At 53.2% G+C, this 19,202-nt stretch overlaps 1 protein-coding gene across 2 annotated transcripts; it reads left to right on the top strand.

The window, feature by feature from the left end:
- Positions 1-3: 3 nt before the first annotated feature.
- On the top strand, positions 4-15,832 carry LOC123364675 (protein phosphatase 1 regulatory subunit 3C-B-like). 2 transcript variants are annotated; one of them, XM_045006982.1, is made up of 2 exons: positions 4-130; positions 13,724-15,832. In XM_045006982.1, exon 2 carries the CDS (start codon positions 13,755-13,757, stop codon positions 14,619-14,621), a length of 867 nt encoding a protein of 288 aa, XP_044862917.1. In that variant the 5' UTR covers positions 4-130; positions 13,724-13,754; the 3' UTR covers positions 14,622-15,832. The 2 variants fall into 2 exon arrangements, with proteins under 2 accessions (XP_044862917.1, XP_044862915.1); XM_045006980.1 differs by lacking the exon at positions 4-130 and adding an exon at positions 13,123-13,264.
- Positions 15,833-19,202: the final 3,370 nt, after the last annotated feature.

Below are 19,202 nucleotides of genomic sequence, written 5' to 3'. Positions count from 1 at the left end.
CCAGCCCAGCCCGGGGACCCAGCAACTCGGTTTTTCTGTAGCCTGAGGACAGGAAGACAAACAGCTGGAGAAAGGTGCCGTCAGCAAGTGCCCCTGTCTGGGGAACGGGGACACTGCCACCGAAAGAAAGGTGAGCCATATCTTCCACCCAGCTGCGGCCTCTACAAAGCTGCTGCTCTGTTGTGGAGACAGCAGGTGGCACCATTGCCATGCTTACGCTCTGGATATTGCAATGAGTTAGTGACTGTTGGAGGAGGATGTGCCAGTGTGAGTGAGGTACGTTATAAAGACAACTGCAAAATCTCCATGTGTGCCTAAAAGGGCACCACTGCCCAAGATCCTGTCCAAGCCTCCTGTGCAGCTAAGTTAGGAGAGATGCTTAAATGTTGTGTGGGGAGGGGATTAGACAATGGATGAGTGCTTGTGTGGGCTTGCAGCAGGTACTAGCCCGGAATGGCCTGGGGTGGGGCTGGTCGTGTTTGGAACCTGCAGGAGCTGTGGAGCTCTTACAGGCCAGGGATGGCAAGTAGAATGATCGGCCTGAGAGAGCACAAATAAACCAGCGGCATATCTCTGGCTCTAGCTCTCAATGAGGAGGAGGTGGCGTCTGCGTCCCTGACAGCAATTTTGATTCACTTTGGTGTATTCGTGGCACCCATTAAACAATCGGCGGCTCTTCCTGAGAGCCGGCAGCCTATGCTCCAGACTGTGTCCAGCATGGCCCGGGCATGGGCCTCTCAGCCTTTCCCCGATGAGCATTCCAGTCTCCAGGTCTGTACAAGTACTTCCTCTTGGGTGTAAAGCACAGGGGCACCAGTGCTTACCATGGTCTGACAAAAGCAGGTGATCCGTGTCAAACTCTGGGAGCGGCACCTTAGTAAGACTGGCCTCCTGGCTTGATGGAATGTTGGTTGCCAGGTCTGTGACCCCTTGTGACCTGCCCACCTCCACTTTAGCACGGCCCTTTGCCAGGTGTAGAGAGGTGGTGGAATCTCCTTCCTCAGAGGTTTTTAAGGCCTGGCTTGACAAAGCCCTGGCTGGGATGATTTAGCTGGGGATAGGTCCTGCTTTGAGCAGGGGGTTGGACTAGATACCTCCTGAGGTCCCTTCCAACCCCGATATTCTATGAGTCTATGAGGTGATCCATTCAGCTAAAAAGCACAGTGCATAGATTCTCCACTGCAAATAGTAGAGGTGGGGGTGACTGGATGCTAGGAGTGGAGAGAGAGAGTGCAGAGCAGACCCTTCTGTGTGGGGGCTGAGGAACAATAGCTTAATGTTCAGAATGTGCTAAATACCAGGTTACCTCAGCACAGTGTGAAAGGGCTGCTGGCTTGTTTCCCAGCTTGATGGTATTGATGGGGAAAGGAAGCTTTGACGTTAGTTCCTCATTAGGAGAATGGGGTGCTGAATGGCCTTGGTGTTGGACTGGAGATTGCTCCCTGCAGGGCAGACAGCACCCTGGGAAGGCTCCTCCTGTGGGGACAGGCAGGGTATCTGCTAAAGCAGCATACACAGCTCAGAGTGGAGTGGCCACAATTACTCCAAGTGAAGCTGCAGAACTGGAATTCATTTGCAAACTAGATACCATCATCTTAGGCCTGAATAAAGACCAGAAGTGGTTGGGTCGTTACAAAACCTAAACTTAATTTCCCCAATACTAATTTCTCCCTACTGTTACTCACACCTTCTTGTCAACTGTCTGTAATGGGCCACTCTCTTACCACTTCAAAAGTTATTTCTTCTCCCTTGGTATCCTGCTGTTAATTGATTAATCTTGTTAGACTGACTTAACACTTGGTAAAGCAACCCACATCCTTTCATGTATTTATACCTGTTCCTGTATCTTTTACTTCATACATCTGATGAAGTGGGTTCTAGCCCACAAAAGCTTCTGCCCAAATAAATTTGTTAGTCTCTAAGGTGCCACAAGGACTCCTCGGTTTTGTAATTACAGGGTAGTGATTCCTGTGGCTACAGGCTTCTCTACAGGTCAGACGCTGCAGCGAAGACGCTAGCTATGCAGAGGTGTGGTCCCCATGGCAGTGGTGTGCAGTGAGTGTTTGTGCCAGAACCTCAGTGACGTCTGCAGGTTTCAGTTGTGTCTGAGAGCCTGGCCCAGGTGGTGATTATGGCACAGCTGCCCCAGGCTTTGTCTCCCTGTACTGTGCCACTGCCAGAACAAATACAGTTGTGCAGAGGATTTGGTGGCTGGCATTTTACCTCTTGAAATCCTGTATGACTTTGCTTTGGAGCCATTGCTTCTGGTAGTGCCCAGTGTGGGGGTCAGGGACCTTCTCTTAGCTTCTGTCTGTACTGATTTGCTTCAGGGAGAGGAGAGGGAGGTGCACAGCTAATCTCCAAACCCAAGGCCACTCCAGTGGGTTCAGCCAATGAACTCTAATGCAAATACATTATCTCCCTGCCACCCTTTGTATGTGCACAGAGAGGGCCTTGCCTGATCAGCTGGTGAGTGCAGGTCTGGAGGGCTTTGGGAGGAATTTCTAAGTGGCTCCGGGGAGGCCCTGTGGCCTTCCTGTTAACTGGGCTTTCTGCTCAGGACAGGGAGTGGCTTTCCCAGAACAACTTTGTAATAGAGTCCTGCCAGGGAATGAGACCAAATCCCCTTTCCTGGTTCTTCTTTTTCCAGCCCTCCCCTTTCCCCGTTCCTTCCTATCTCTACCAGGAGTTTACACAGCACCTGGAGGATAACAACATTATAAGGAATAGCCAGCATGGATTTGTCAAGAACAAATCATGTCAAACCAGGGGGTTACTGATCTAGTGGATGGGGGGAGCAGCAGATGTGATATATCTTGATTTTGACACAGTTCCACATGGCATTCTCATAAGCAAACTAGGGAAGTACAGTCTAGATGAAATTACTGTAAGGCAGATGCACAACTGGTTGAAAGATCATGCTCAAAGAGTAGTTATCAATGATTGGCTGTCAAACTGGGAGGGGTATCTACTGGGGTCCTGCAGGAGTCAGTCCTGGTCTGGTACTAGTCAATATTTTCATGAATGACTTGGATAATGGAGTGGAGAGCATGCTTATAAAATTTGCAGATGACCCCAATCTGGGAGGGCTTGCAGGCACTTCAGAGGACAGGGTTCAAATTCAAAACAACCTTGACAAATCAACAAGATTAAATTCAGAAAGACAAGTGCAAAGTACCACATTTAGGAAGAAAAAATTAAATGATCAGCTAGCACTGAGGGTCTCTGCACTGAGGCTGCTGCTGTTGCTAGCATTCGTTCAGCACCCCCAGTGCTAGTTACCATGTAAATACTAATGTGGATGGGGCACCAGGATCTCTACTGCTGTGTCTATCCCTGCTCTCAGCAGATTTTCTTGCCGTGGTGGGGAAATGCCTGAGCCCAATCTGCACCAAGAGCTTAACACCAATGCAACTGAGCTGGTGCTGCCCAACTACAGGTATTAACTCTTCTAGCATAGACATACCCTAGAGATGAGAGAAGAGCTTCATCAGCAAGGCCCTGCAGTTCCTGGCCTCTCCGCTGAGACCAGCCAACAGTACGGTCTGGGCTGTGGCTATTTGTTTCAGGGAACTAGTGCCTCCTTCAGGTATCAAACAGCTGTTCACTGTTAATGCCTCTAGCCCCTTCCAGCTTGGCACAGATTACAGTTGTAATTGCACCCATATCCCAGTCTCCAAGATGAGAAGTTAAACAAGAGCATGAAATGAATGCTGCTTCCGGTCTTCTCTCCCCATCTTAGGAAAAAGGGTATAGCAGAAATGGGAAGAGTTGAGAGAAGGGCAGTGCAAACACTTAACAACCTAGGAACACTTCGGAAAAGGCCTGGGACTGCTTAGGTCAGCGAGAAGATAATAGGGGATGGCATGATGGATGTGTACGAAATGATGACCCATATAGTGAAGGCTGGGGAAGTTTTCCTACTGTATATGCCCTTTCTCATGCTCTCTGGAGCTCTAACTCAAAAGCAAAGGATCGCCCAATGAAATTAAAAGGCGACTAATTTAAAGCCAGTAAAAGGAAATCCTGCTTTACCTGCTGTGTGACCTGTGAGACTCCCTGCCACAGGTAGTCTCACAGGTCACACAGGTGTTGCTGAAGCAAAGAGCTTAGTAGGATTCTAATAAGGTGAAAAATAAGAATAGCGACAGCGAACATGATGTGGAAGGAATCTAAAGCCAAATGCTTCAGGACACACAAGCTACCTGCCGGGGCTAGGAAGAAATTCTCCTAGGAAGATGTTATGCCACCCCAACCCATGGCAGGATTTTTGTGTCTTTCTCTGGAACAGCTGGTCTGACCATTGCTGGAGTTGGGATACGGGGCTGGAGGGACCGTTGGGTCAGGCAGTTAATTCCTTTGTCCCTGTTGGATAGAGAAGAAAAGCTCCTCCTTCCTTGCTGGTTTCCACATGCCTCTTCTGTGTAAGCGGGAGCCACCTGAGTAACTTGCAGGGCTCTCTGCCCCCTGCCATGGCCATGGGTCTGTTGGGTGTATCCAAGGGCACAGGCCTGCAATCTTCAAAGGGCACGTGCTCTCTGGGAGGTGAGGGAGCAGCTCCGCTCCCCTGTGCAGCAGGAGGCATAGGGATGGCATGTGTGCAGTACAACGCAGGGTGAGCAGCTCTGCGTGTGCTGTGGTTTAGAGCATCCCTAATTAATCCATTTATGTAAAGAAGATTCATTAGACACAAACGTGAAGAGGAATCTGGGTTTAATCCTAAACAAGTGAGGAGTCCAGTGGCACCTTAAAGACTAACAGATTTATTTGGGCATAAGCTTTCCGGGGTAAAAAAACCCACTTCTTCAGATGCATGGAGTGAACATTACAGATGCAGTCATTATTATACTGACACGTGAAGAGAAGGGAGTTACTGCACACATGGAGAACCAGTGTTGACAGGGCCAATTCAATCAGGGTGGATGTAGTTGATGAAAGTTGCTTTTGTAGTGAGCCAGCCAGCCACTCACAGTCCCTAGTTAAGCCCAACTTAATGGTGCTAAATTTGCAAATGAATTTTAGTTCAGGTTTCTCTTTGAAGTCTGTTTTTGAAGGTTTTTTTGTTCAAGTATGGCTACTTGTAAATCCGTTATAGAATGTCCAGGGAGACTGAAGTGTTCCTCTACTGGCTTTTGTATGTTACTATTCCTGATGATCCTAAAGAAGTGGCACCAAAGGCTGATGGCTATAGTTCCCATGGTGGGGGTCCGGTCTATGCCCTGCCCCCACAGACAACCATTGTGAGAATCCTCCCATGGGCTCTTCAGCTCCCGGACAGATTGCTGTTGTTTCCACTGGAGAAATAGATACTGTGGGAGAGACTTGCTGGAGTTTCTCTCTGTAGCACGTTTTCACTGGACCCCTTTCCCCTTCACCCTATTGTGTTTAATCAAGTAGTTGTCCAGGCAGCTGCTTTAGAGCTTCAAAGTCTGAGCGGGGTGGGGGAAGAGAGCAGAGGGAAGTCACTCCTGCTGTCCCAGGCAGGAGAGAGAAGCTGGATCTTTCCACCAGTGGCACTTCCGGAGCTCGCTGCCCTCAGCCCTTTCTGCCTTTGGAAATGCAGCACCTGTGGCACCATCTTTGTGTCATAGAAACACCCTCCCTCCCTGCCTATGAATGCTCCGTGATAACCACAGGACAGCACTGCCCCGGGCTGCAGGCAGAGGAGGGTGAGTAAGTGGTTGGAGCAGGGTGCCAAGAGCCAGCACCTGGGGCCAGATTTGAAGATGCAGAGAGGCAGCTACTGGGATTTTTTCAAAAGAACTAGGCCAGGGTGGGCAAACTATGGCCCTCAGGCCAGATCCGGCCGTCGAGCTCCCATTGGGGAGTGGGTTCTGGGGCTTGCTCCACTCCAGTGCTCCAGCCAGGGAGCGGGGTCGGGGCCACTCCACTTGGCTACCGGAAGCAGTGGCATGGCCTCCCTCTGGCTCCTAGCAGCCAGGGCGCTCCGCTCTGCACGCTGCCCCTGCCCCAAGCACCGCCCCCACAGCTCCCATTGGCCAGGAACCATGGCCAATGGGAGCTGCAGGGGTGGTACCTGTGGACGGGGTAGTGCGCAGAGCCGCCTGGTGGCACCTCTGCATAGGAACTAGAGAAGGGACATGCTGCTGCTGCTTCCGGGAGTCGCTTGAGGTAAGCACCATCTGGAGCCTGCATCCCTGAGCCTCCTCCCATGCCCCAACCCCCGGCCCCAGCCCTAATTTCCCCTCCTGCCCTCCAAACCCCTCAATCCCAGCCCAGAGCACCCTCCTGCACCCCAAACCTCTCATCCCCACCCCGGAGCCTGCATCCCTTCCCCCAACCCCTGCCCCAGCCCTGATTCCCCTCTGTACCCCTCAGTCCCAGCCCAGAACACGCTCCTATACCCCAAACTCCTTATCCGCAGCCCCACCCCAGAGCCCTCACCCCCCTGCACCCCACACCACCGTGCCAGTCCAGAGCTCCTTCCTGCACCCTTCACTCCTCATTTCTGGCCCTAGCCCGGAGTCCGCACCTCCAACCAGAGCCCTCACCCCTTCCCACACCTCAACCCCAATTTTGTGAGCATTATGGCCCCCCATACGATTTCTATTCCAAGATGTGGCCCTCGGGCCAAAACGTTTGCCCACCCCTGACCTAGGCACATGCCCTGCCTAAGTCCCACTGAGATGAACAAGGCAGGTGCCTAATGCACTTAGGCAGTTCTGAAATCCCACCAGCTGCCTGTTTGTAACTTTAGGTGTGTAAAAACATTTACAAACCTGGCCCTGCAGCTCTTTGCCCTGCTCTGCTTTTGATTTACTTAGTGTGTGTGGTCTTGGGCAAGTCACTACCCTGTTCTGTGCTGCGGTTTCCCCACTGGACAGGGAGGAGGTGTTACGGTTTCTTCCATTAACGAATGTTTGCCAAGTGCTTTCAGAGGAGAGGAGTTAGTCAATGCTCTGTTGCTGCCCTTGCACTGGAGGCCAGCAGGGAGCCTCCTTGGTTTCCCATCCAATCCCAGGCCACAGCACGGTAACATCCGCTCAATGTGCAGCAACAGTCAAAAAAGCGAAGAGAATGTTGGGAATCATTAAGAAAGGGATAGACAATAGGATAGAAAATATATTGCCTCCATATAAATCCATGGTATGCCTATACCTTGAATACTGTGTGCAGATGTGGTCGCTCCTCAAAAAAGATGTATTGGAATTGAAAAAGGTTCAGAAAAGGGCAACAAAAATGCTTAGGGGTATGGAACGGCTGCCATATGAGGAGAGATTAATGAGACTGGGACTTTTCAGCTTGGAAAAGAAATTATTAAGAGGGGATATGATTGAGGTCTATAAACTCATGACTGCTTTGGAGAAAGTAAATAAGGAAGTGTTACTTACTCATAACACAAGAACTAGGGGTCACCCAATGAAATTAATAGGCAGCAGGTTTAAAACAAAAGGAAATATTTTGTCACACAATGCACAGTCTGTGGAACTCCTTGCCAGAGGATGTTGTGAAGGCCAAGACTATGCCAAGGTTCAAAAAAGAACTAGATAAGTTCATGGAGGATAGGTCCATCAGTGGCTATTAGCCAGGATGGGTAGAGATGGTGTCCCTAACCTCTGTGTGCCAGAAGCTGGGAACGGGCGGTGGGATGGATCACTTGATGATTCCCTGTTCTTTTCATTCCCTCTGGGGCACCTGGCACTGGCCACTGTCAGAAGACAGGCTACTGGGCTAGATGGACCTTTGGTCTGAGCCAGTGTGGCCATTCTTATGTTAAGCTGAGCACTGGAGGAGAAAGCAGGGCCTGGAAATGAGCATCCCAGGTACGGTGATGCAGGGGGCTAGGGCTCTCAAACCTTGCTCCTGCCGCTCAAGGTGGCTCAAGCTCTCTGGTTTGTCTGTGTGATGAGTTCGTAACCCAGAGCAGGAGGAGGGTGAGATGAGACACCGGTAGGGCATTGATTTCCGCAGCCTCCAGTTTGAGCCACATCCCTTCCCCGCAGGAAGTGGGCCGCAGAGGGAGGGGAAATGCCCAGGGGTGGTGATCTGCCTGTCACTAAAGCAAGGGGCAGGAAGTGACAGCCACAGGGGATGTGATGAAAGGGTGATTCGGTGAAAGCAAGTTTGCTGACCCAAGCTATTGGCTTAGTCACTGCCAAAAAGTAACAGACGTGTGGAGTGGGAGCTACATGTGCAGACGTGCAAGCACTGTACTCCGTCCAGTGCGTGAACACAGCACAGCTTTTAGACAAGCCACGCACCTCCATGAGCCACTTCCCAGTCACAGGAGCAGAATGACAGGCATGGCTTGGGAAACCTGCCCCTGGAGTCTCACCTTGCACTAGTGTCTTTCTGCTGCCATCCCTTGCTGAAGCCCAGCTGCTGACAGCCACAACTCCTGCTGCATACCGCTGGAGTTCTGGGTAGGGTGTGAACTCAGGCTTCTTGGCTGGGACAGGCTCCACACTTGAGTCAGACCAGATGTCCCGAGTGCTGTTGCTCTGACTAGCATGTAAGCTCCTGTGGGCAGGGCAGGGTGTGCTGGAGGCCAGTGCTCCTCCTTCCCCATCACCCTAGCCCCCATGGCACATTACACCTATGTGTGTGGTGCTGCATTCCATATCATCCTCTGGGTATCCTGGGCATGTTGCTTTTGCTCAGAGGTGGGCCCTGAATTATTTCCTTGTGCTCTGAGATGTGTGGAGAAAATGTCTGCGAGAGAGTCCTCTGGGCTTCTGAGAAGGAGCCTGCTGTCCTACTCCCAGGAGTGTGACTCGGGGTTGCATCTTTGGGGCTTTAGGCTGCAGCTCCTTCTCCAGGGGGTGTCTGGCTCCTCATCCATACACCAACCTGAGCTGCAGGAAGCAGAGCAGCCATGTCCAGCAGCTGCTGAGGCCTTGTGGGGGTTGGCATCAGAAGATCCCAGAAGGAGGAAGCATTGCTGCTAATGTTAGAGTCCCTAAGTACAACCGCCAAACTGGGCCTGAGTTTTGGGCTTTGGGACTCACATCCCCCCCAGCTAGCTGGGCACCCTGATTCTGCTGTGCCAGCAGCCTGCTCGGGCTGACAGAACCGGCCTGTTAGGGAGAACAAATCTCTGCAAGGAACAGCCCAAGTGTTTGAACAGTGCCAGGGCACAGCTCTTGAAAAGGCCAGGCGCTGCCCTGTACCAGCAGCTTTGGGCATGCTGCTAGCACATGGAGAGGTGTAGCTGGATCCCTGTTATCAGTCAAGGACGCTGTCAAGCTCTTTCTCCCTGTGCGGGAATCTGCATGATCACTGGGGAGCACATAGTGTGTGCTCCTTCCCTAGCCCACTGGCCCTGACCCCCCCTTATCTGTCTCTTTTCCTTTGTTTACCCACAGCTGCAGGAAAGCCCTGAACTCTGCAAGCCCCTGGGAGGCAATGTCTAATGAGTAAACCCCAGGTGTTTGCAGAGGCTGCGGCTGGCAAGGCTCAGAGCTCCAGGTACTCAGCGGAGCAACTCTTCCCTGGCTGCTGCCCCATTCTCTGCAGCTATGATGTCCCAATGACTCTCTCCCTCTGCAGCTGGCAATGGAGGGCAGCGTGACTAGCGCCTGCCCATAGACCCTCACTACAGGGCCTTGCGCTCCCCCGCTCCCCACACCTTGAGGCCTTGTGGAGTGTAACGTGGGCTGGGTGCACTGAGGGCAGTGCTGCCCATCCCAGCTCCTGCACCCCAGGCTGGCTGTTGGTGGCTTTTAGCCATGTATAGAAGAGTCAGGTGCATGCAGCTGTGTCCATATTGCTTCTTTCTCAGAGCAGCAGGCTGACGGCCCAGGTCTGTGCCATAACCTGTTGCTGGCAATTTGTGCCTGACGTCACTGTGCTGGCAAAAGCCACCAGTGTTCACCTGGCCTCTTGCCTGCTGACCCCAGGAGTATGCGCCTTCTGAGGCTCTGTACTCTACACCAAGTAGCCCTACTTTCTTCCCTGACTACATGCCGCTACAGAGGCAGGAAGGTTGGCGCCTTCTTGCTAGATCCACCGCCAGAGCCCCTAACTTATGGCCTGATGCTCCAGCTCTGGCCCCATTGCATTGTCATTCTCACTGAAGATGGGTGTGAAATGTTGCACAGGCGTAAATGATGGCCCTAGGTGCTGGCACTGGAGAATCAGGCTTCAAGGAAAATTTGCCCACCATCGCAGCCACGACCACTGAGATTCTCCCATGACTCCAGCAGCTGGGGCTTTAAAGAAACACCAAGTAGTATAAGACTAGTGATTTAACTCCTGAGTTGGCAGCAGTGTGCTGGTGTAGAGAAGCACCTGGAGCAGTGTGCTAGTGTAGAGAAGTGGCTGCCAGGTTATTTTTTTGTATTGTATTGTAGCACTTAGGGAGCCTTAGTCATGGACCAAGGCCCTACTGTCCTGGGTGCTCTACAGACCCGTAACAGTCCCAAAGAGCTTGCATCTGGTGCATACATCAAAAAACAAGGGGATACAACAAAAGAGAGGAGCACAAGGTAACAGTGACACAAAACTTCAGCATGAAGAGCAGTGCAATTGTAGCCATGTCGGTCCCAGGACATTAGAGAGACAAGGTGGGGGGAGGTAAGATCTTTTATTGGACCAACCTCTCTTAGTAAGAGAGAGAAGCCTTTGAGCTGAAGAGCTCTGTGTAAGCTTCTCTCTCTCACCAACAGAGGCTGAGCTAATAAAAAATATTACCTCCCCACCTTGTGTGTCAGCAACAGTCCAGCACACCAGCTGCCTACCCGTTGTCAGGTTTTTTTGTAGGTGTCACCGCAAAGGAGAGATTGAAGGAGGGCAACATGGGGCCTTTCAGCCCTGTGTTGTCATGGGGGCGTAATGACAACCAGAAAGGGTTTTTTTTTCCTTTCCTGAGACTCGTCTACCTCTGCTGCCCTATGACAGGGACAGAGCTCTCTAGCTGCCTGGGATCTCAGGCTAGTCCCAGTTTGGAAGATTTACCGACTCCTTGACCCAAATCAGAACTTGTAATCTTTGGTGCCTCTCCAGAGGCCACACAAGTGAGTAACTTCTGGGAAGGTGCAGTCCACTGGTGATAATATCCCTGAAATGACAGCTCCTCCCTTTGACCTGCATTAAAATGCCAGCCAAAGGCAAATGTCATCTGCTCTTATTTGTTCCTCCAGACTATGTACATCCCCCAGGGCTGGGGGTAGGAAGCCTCAGAAAGGAGATGTCTGCTGCATCTGCTGTCTGTCTACATCAAGCAGGATTGTTGCATGATCCTCTGGTTTGTGGCCTCTAGTTCAAAGGTCCCTCTTAAAACCCACAGCACTGTATCACTTTATATATTAATAATAAAATCCCCACCCCACCCCTCGTTAGCTCTAAATTTGCTTCTGCTGCCAGGCAGAGAGCAGGATTTTCGTTTACGCTTAATGGAAGCCTCTCAGATACCCTGGTGATGGATAACCACATAAAAACCTCAAAAGTTGTGTCAGTGGCTGATGAAGATCTGTGCTGTCAGCAGGTCGAATCAGTCATGCTTAAGAGAAGTGGCTAGGCAGCTTGAGAGAGATTAGCAGGCAGTGCAGGAAATGAGTGAACTGATTCAAGTGCTGGTGTTTTCTGCCAGCAAGCCCTGTGAGGGCTGACCAGGAAAGGTGGGCCTGAATATTATTTCCAGAGATGCTATATTGATCATTTTTACTGGACAGTCTAATACAGGTTCTCCCATTCTAGGACTCTTCATCTGCTCAAGATACAGGTGTGTTTCTCTGCAACTGCAGGAAACCTGGGACAAACACAGTTCCAGCGGTGGTCAGGCCATAGACTCTGGGATTAAATCTCTGGAGAACTAGAGAGGGGAGCTCAGAGTGAGCCATTTTTATCCATCTCTACTAGCCTGAGAGACCTTGAGAAACCGTGGCCCCTACCTTGCCTTTGGATTCTGAGTTAGGTCTTTCCATGGCCATTACTGAGGATTGTAGTTTAAAAAGAAAACTGTGATGATGTGAAACTAATTTTTTAGCTTTTTCAGAGCCACCCATGGGCTGGTGCCCTGTTAACCCAGCCCTGCAAAGCTGTGAACTTTTCTCTCCTTCTCCCTGGTCAATGAGGTGAGAACTGCCCTGCTGACATGGGCTATCTAAATACTAAGGTCTCGCCCATCAGAGCCACTGGAAGTGGAGTCAAGACATTCAGAAACTATTATCTGCCTGTTTCCCTGGCCTCTCTGGAACGGGCTCTTTGCTGGCCTGGCCCCTCTCCCTCTTCCCTCCCCACATGGCATCTCAACTAGGAACAGACTGGGAGTTCTGTCCATCTGCTAGCCTGTCCTTGTTCACAAACACATCCACAGCTGGAGACTGGAAGCAGCATGCTTTGTGAAGTTTGCCAAGCAAAAGGGAGACCCGGGGTCAGTGCCTGGCTCTGACACTCTGTGACCTCGGGCAACTCCTTTCATCTCTCTGTCTCTGGGTTCCCCCTCTGTAACATGAGGACATTTCCCATCTCACCCGGTGCTTCGCTATTACTGTGCTGAAGGTTATGTTAGCATCCACCTGGATCATACCAGAGTCCTGATCTTCATGGGGCCCTCTGTGGCCTGCAGTGATACACTGCAATAATCATGAACTGCCCTAGCAGAGAGACCAGACCCCGCACTCAGGTGCTGCACCCTTGTCCCCTGGAGTGCTCAGCAATCCCTGGCACCCTGGGGCGGCTGCTGGGTCTAGCTGGTCACAGAGCGCATTACCGGGCTGTTGTTAAGCCTGGCGGATGGATTTAGCAGCAGTGTCTCAGGGTGGGTGTCGGCGGCTGGGTTAGCAGGGGAGGATGAGCCATTAGCCGCCCGGCCCAGGCTAAAGCTAATTCCAAGCGGGCAGTGACCGGCTCCTGAGCCCTGAGCCGGGCCGACCCGAGGGCGGGGAGGCGGGGCGCGACTGCCCCGCGCAGCAGCACGTCTGGTCCGGGAAGGGGGTTGAGCAATAACCGGTTCCCCGAAGGGAAGTGACGGGCGGCCCCTTTCCTCATCCCAGCTGCCCCGGGCCCAGCACGCGTCCCGGGTGCGGGGTCTGGAGCGGGACCCCCGGGCAGCGTCCAGGGGCGCTGGGGCTGACAGGCCGCGCTGGCACCCCGGGACCGCAGCGCCCCCTGCGCGCCCCGCGTTGGCTCCCGGGGCCGGGCTCCGGGGGAGGGGCTGCAGTGTCACTCTCGGATCCCATTGGTCGCTCTATCCCGAGGGGGCGTGTCCCGCACGCTGATTGGCCGACGGGGGGGTGTACCTGCCGCGCCTGGGTCCCGGGCGTAGCAGTGGGACGAGGAGCGGAGTCATGAGCTGCAGCGAGTGAGTGAGAGCGGGTGCGGGTAGCAGGCGGGGGCTGGTCCGTGAGGCGGAGGGGAGCAGTGGGAGTTGGGGGCTGGGTCAGTGGGGAGCAGGGGACTGGTCGGTGGGGTGAAGGTGGGCTGGGGGTGCAGGCAGTGAATTGGGAGGTGGATGTTGGTTGGTTTCTCTCTCAGGCGAAGTGACTGCTGGTCTCTGGTGGGGCTGGTGGGTGGCTAGTGTGCAGGAGTTTGGGGGTTGCTGACTGGCCGCTGGGCCATTGGTTGCAGGTCTCTGGCAGTGGGGTTGCTGGTGATTTGCAGTGAGTGGGTTTGGGAGGTTCGGGGTGAGGGGGTTGTTGCTAGGGTTTCATTCAGCTCTTCTCAATCTGATCACAATGTCCTCTGGCCCTGCTAGATATCTGTTCTCAGCTCTCCCATCCCCAGGCTACGCCCCTAACCCCATGTCTGTGCTTCTTTCCAGGCTGTTCCAGGTGTTCAGCACACCCCCAGCCATGCCTGTGGATTTTGCCATGCGGCTCTGCCTGACCCACTCTCCTCCCATCCGCAAGCTGCTGAACTCCTATGAGGAGCTGCGGGGTGGCCGGGGGCGTAAACCCCTCCGCTCCTGCCTGAACCAGAAGCCCAGTGCAGAGCCAGAGCGGCGGGACAGCGCCAAGGGCAGCCGGAGCAAGAAGAAGAGGGTGGTGTTTGCTGACATGAAGGGGCTTTCGTTGACAGCCGTCCGCTTCTTCTCCAAGATCGAGGAGGACCTGTGCGACCTGCAGCAAGCCTTGTCCGACCTGACCTGCCTCAGGCCCAAGCTGCGAGACCCTCGCCCGGAGACAAAGAAGTACACGCTGGACTTCCCACAGCCCTCTGCTGACTACACAGCCTTCCGCAACCGCCTGCACACCAACCTGATCTGCCTGGAGAACTGTCTGATCCAGGAGCGCTCCCTGTCAGGGACCATCAAGGTCAGGAACATCGGCTACGAGAAGAAGGTGCACGTCCGCATCACCTTTGACTCCTGGAGGAGTTTCCGGGATATCTGCTGCCAATACATGCACAACACATATGGCGCCGCTGATGCGGACACGTTCTCCTTCGACATCACTCTGCCCAAAGCACCCAGCCTCCGCGGAGCCATCGAGTTCTGCATTTCCTTCCAGTGTGGGCAGAAAACCTACTGGGACAACAATGGTGGGAGCAACTACAAGGTATGCCACACAAGTTCCTCGTCCCCTCCCAGTGCCCTCTGCCAGCTAGTAAGAGGGGCCAGTGTGGCTGGAGAGCAGCTGGGACCCTCCAAGGCAGCAGCGCTGGTCCTCTCTCACTGGCAGACCTGGAGGCGTTCGGAAAACCATGGTCCGTACTGGTAGGAACGAGCATTCTAGGTGTGGGTACCAATGCTCCGCTCCGGCAGAGGCAATGCCATGCGGGAGCCCCGCTGCGGAAGACACTGCTTGCTACTTCACTAGCTTGTCTGTGTCCATTCTGATCTTTGCGGACGCTGCTTCAGCACCAGGACCTGCCACAGAAGCTGGAGGTCGTAGCTCAGCTTGAATCCCGGATCTGGGTTCTCCGTGCAGAACGCATCACTAGCAGAGACTGCCAGGGAGGCTGGGCAGGGATTGTGCGGGGGCATCTCCTGCTGCTGTCTCATCACTTGCGAAAGTCACTGGGGAAGGGCCAGGCCAGACCTTGGCTTGTTTGCAGAGGCCGGCAAAGCTGCTGGCGGGTCAAATGACCAACCCGCAATAAAAACTGCCCTGCCAGCCTAGCAACCAAGGGCTTTTGGACTCGTGGGGGTGCAGATGAGAATGGCAGACCCGGTGGGCATATAAACAGGAATGGGAGGGGCTGCCTAAGTGCCTTGTAATTTCCAGGCGTTGGGGACAAATAGGCATCCAGGCCCGTGCTGCAGATAATAGTATGACTGTCTGCTGCGCCCGATGGCCAGCACGTGTACCATGAGCTATGCCTGCATCCCCCCGAAGGGAACCAGTGGCTGTCACTTTAAATCCCCTCGTAAACGGCAAGGGGGTGTGGGACAAGGCACTGGCTTGGCTGTTGGGGCTTCTGTCTCATTTACCGTGGTGGAGGTGGCTGGCAGGTTCTTCACATTGAAGATGACAGACTGCGGGTGGCCTGGCACGGTGGTGAGAGGCTCATTGGGATGTGCTCCTTCAGGACTTGCTGCTGTGGGAAGAAGGCTGGCCGGGGCTTGGCTGGCTGTCGCTGAGGCCGCTAGCAACAGCACATGGGTCGCTGCATCAGTTCATATCACGCCTCTGTAGGAGACCATGCTCACCTGCGTCTGGTGTCACTGGCCGCCCTCCGGGAGTGCAGTGACTCAGCACAGTGCAGTGACAGTTTGCGAAGTACAAGTGCCCAGGGTAGCCTGGCTCACTCTGAGGTCTGTGTGTCTGCAGCCCGTGCAGGGCACAGGCTGAGCTGGACTGGCTGTCAGTGCTCAGCTGGGCCAGCTGCTGCCATGGTCTTGGTCCTGGGCCACTGGGAAACCTTCTGGTTTTAGCTGTTGTGAATAGATTTAGAACCTTAATAAAGTCTCTGTATTTTGTGAACCCTGTTCCTCTGTCTCTCCAGCTGATGGACAGCGCCTCCCACCCCTCTAGCACACGCCATGCTGTGCACTAAGCAGTCTCCACCTCAGGTCCATCCTCCACGGATTGCTCTGCTCTTTGGTGAGAGGTGGGAGCAGTGCCTGCCTGTAGCTTTGCTGAAGGGCACAAGAGCATGAAAGTTGCCCTGCAGGCTGCCCCCCTGCTGGCAAAGCTGCAGAGCTTGTGACTAGCTGAATTTTTTTCAGTTTAGTTTCATTCTGTTTCATGGAGCTGCAGACCAGTAAGCAGATAGGCCCGTCTTCTTGGGACTACAACCTAACCAGCCAAATGCTGATGGTTTCCAGCACAAGGTATAGGTCCAGCATCCATTGCTCCAATAATGGGCTGAACCCCTTCCCCCAATCAAACACAGGACGGTGAGTTGTGATCTCCCTGGTATTGCTAAGGTGGTCCACCCCCCTCAATGAATCACATGGAAGTAGAGTCACAGACCCCCTGACTGTATGGAGTGTGTTGTTCCTGAGCTGGGTTACTGCTGGGGAGAGTGGCCTTGCCAGTGTAGATGGATGATAGGCACAAGCCTGCCTTTAAGTTTCCTATCCCTCCCCTGAACAGAGCTTATCCCATTTCACCAAGGGAAGGAGCAATTTTGCAAACCAGAGAAATGGCAACACCTTCCTCCTCATCCCTCCAAGTGCGCCTCCTGCTCGGAGCCTCTGGTCACTGCATCAAGCTTAGCAAGAGTAGTGAATCTTTCCCTGCCCACCATCTGCCCTGCCTCCGCCACTCTGCTCAGGGCTGGGTGCTTGGAGGCAGAAGGAACTGTGACCAAAATCTCTCTCCCTTGCCCTAGTGCTGTGGGAAGAAATGCCAAACCCACACTGCCTCCTGGAGTTTCAACCCAATTGCCACATGCCAGTAACTTCAATGGTGTTACAGAGTCTAGGGCTGTGCCAGAAGCCTCTTCTCCCTGGCTTTCCTGTTACTTGGTTGCTGGTGCAGCCCCAGGGTCTCTTGCCCCTCTTGTGGCATGTGTGTCTGTTCAAGGTCCCTTTTTCTTATGCCCTTCTCCACTCCTCACCTTTAAGTGGTAAGCTGCCCCAAGGAGCCAGGATTTCAGGGGCTTGCGTCATGGAACTGAAAGCCCGTTAGCTCCTGTGTCCTTTGCCAGTGATTAGCAGGCAGCTGGGATTGGAAGGTGACACAGCAGTGATATCTATAGCTCCTAATTCCTGAGTCCATTAGAGCAAAAGCCTCTTTGGTTGGACTGTGGCCCAGTGACTACCCTGCAGCACCAGCACATAACTCACCCTGGACCTCGGTAAGTTGCAGCTCCAGGCAGGTACGTGGGTCCCAGGTGACTCGCCTTGCATGGACCCAGCTCCTTCCACCAAACACTGTCCCTTTCCACTCCTTGCATACCCCTCTGCAGCTTGCGGCCTTCAGAGAGGCCAGCAGCGGTGGTGCAGTCAGTGACAGGTGCAGGCTGGCTCCTACAGCGCAGTGCCCCCCAGGTAGGGGTCCCCCCAGCTCAGTGCCTGCAGCACACGCTGCTGAGTGCAGTGTTTGGTGTATGGCCTGTGGAAAGCAGAGCACCACGGACCTGTAACAGAACAAGCAGCCTTGGCCCTCATTGCCCCTAGGTTGGGCAGCCCCCATTCCTCTCAACAGCTGCCAGAGCTCCCTGTGCCACTGGGAGGAGCTGAGCAAGTTTAGGTTTATCCAGGCCCTTCCCGTTGGAAGGGGTGGTCAGTGGGGCAAGGGACTTGTCTACACTGGCAAGTTTTGTTGCCAAAAACTGCCTTTTGGTTACAAAATAGTGAGAGCCTACAAGCTACAATAGAAGCAGCAAAGAATCCTGTGGCACCTTATAGACTAACTTGCATCCGAAGAAGTGGGTATTCACCCACGAAAGCTCATGCTGCAAAACTTCTGTTAGTCTATAAGGTGCCACAGGATTCTTTGCTGCTTCTACAGAACCAGACTAACACGGCTACCCCTCTTTTGTTGCGAAAAACACCCAGTTTTGGCGACAAGAAACTTCCACCCCACTTTTGTCTTTTCCCCTCCCTTTATTGTTGACAAAGAGCCAGCTTAGACGCTGCTGATCGTTTTGTTGACAGAACTGGCTTTCGCCAGTATCCCACAATGCCTGCCTGATTGCTCCGCTCATTGTTTTGATCTCTGCTGCTCTGCAGGCTGGCGCCCCTCCCCTATCAAAGCTGCAGGAAGTATCTGTGTGCTGCTCCCTTTGGGGAACAAAGAAAGAGCAAATCATTGGGCTGCTCCTGTTCTGCCCTGCACTAGGAACACAGCAGCAGGCAGACTGCTGTGCTGCTTTGCCATTCCTCAGCACCCAGAGCTCACAGAGCTATTCGTGATACTGCTCTCGGCAGCTGAGGGGGCTGTGGGAGAACTCAGAGAGAATCCCAGGATGGGCAGGGCTCAGCTCTTCCTTCCCACAACACTGCACTGTGGGATCCATACCCACGGTGCATTTCTCACCCTGTCCATGATGGTGTCCCCAGTGTGGACATGATCTGTTGACAGAAGGAGCAAGCGTGAACACCCTTTGGCGATTTTTGTTTTGTTGACTTTTGGGTGTCAATGTAAGTTTTGTTAACAAAACTGAGTAGAGTGGACAAGCCTTAGGAAGAGCCATATATCTGCCATGACTGCAGCCAAACCGGAACCCCTCTCCCCCGTTACTCCTGTGTCCCCTGCTCAGCGGGGAAACCTGACTTCACTGGTAGCTTGGTAAGTAAATTAAAGCACCTCTGGCTGTAATGTCCTTGACCATTATCACAAATAGACAAGCGAGGCTTGGCTGTGTGACTTGCAATCTGCAGGTTGGCAAAGCCAAAGTGTTCAGATGGTGTGTGGCTATTGAGTTAGGCCTAAAACCCTTGAAAGCCCCCAACCTTAACCCTAGCTAGGAGGTACAAAGAGCAGCAATGTTCTCTCATCATAAACAGCTTCTCCCCTGCCAGGGGTGGGTCCTGGACTGAGGCTCAGGGTTAAAGGGGTTTTTTATGTTCCCTAGGCCATATTATATAACTAACAATTGCCCCCTTAGTCTCAACAAGGTGTCATTAAACCTCTTCCCTCGCCCACCCCATCAGCACTTTTACAGGCCAGAGGAAGAAATTGAGAGATGTGGAAGGGAGCTGGTTCGCAGGTCTGGCGGTGCCTCAGTAACACAACTGGAGCCTAGGACTCAAAACTTGTACTGCACCCCTCTCAATGCCCCTGATAAAGGGAAAGAAGGCTGCAGACGTAGTTCGTAACATTGCCGTCCCTCTGAATGGAGTTTGCCTGGCTGGGTGGGAGGTGGGACTGGATTGCCCAGGATTGTAGCTACCAAAGGACGGGACC

The sequence above is a fragment of the Mauremys mutica genome, chromosome 2 (assembly GCF_020497125.1).
Source record: "Mauremys mutica isolate MM-2020 ecotype Southern chromosome 2, ASM2049712v1, whole genome shotgun sequence".
In the NCBI taxonomy this organism is placed as follows: domain Eukaryota; kingdom Metazoa; phylum Chordata; order Testudines; family Geoemydidae; genus Mauremys; species Mauremys mutica.
This window is presented reverse-complemented; position numbering and strand designations above follow the sequence as displayed.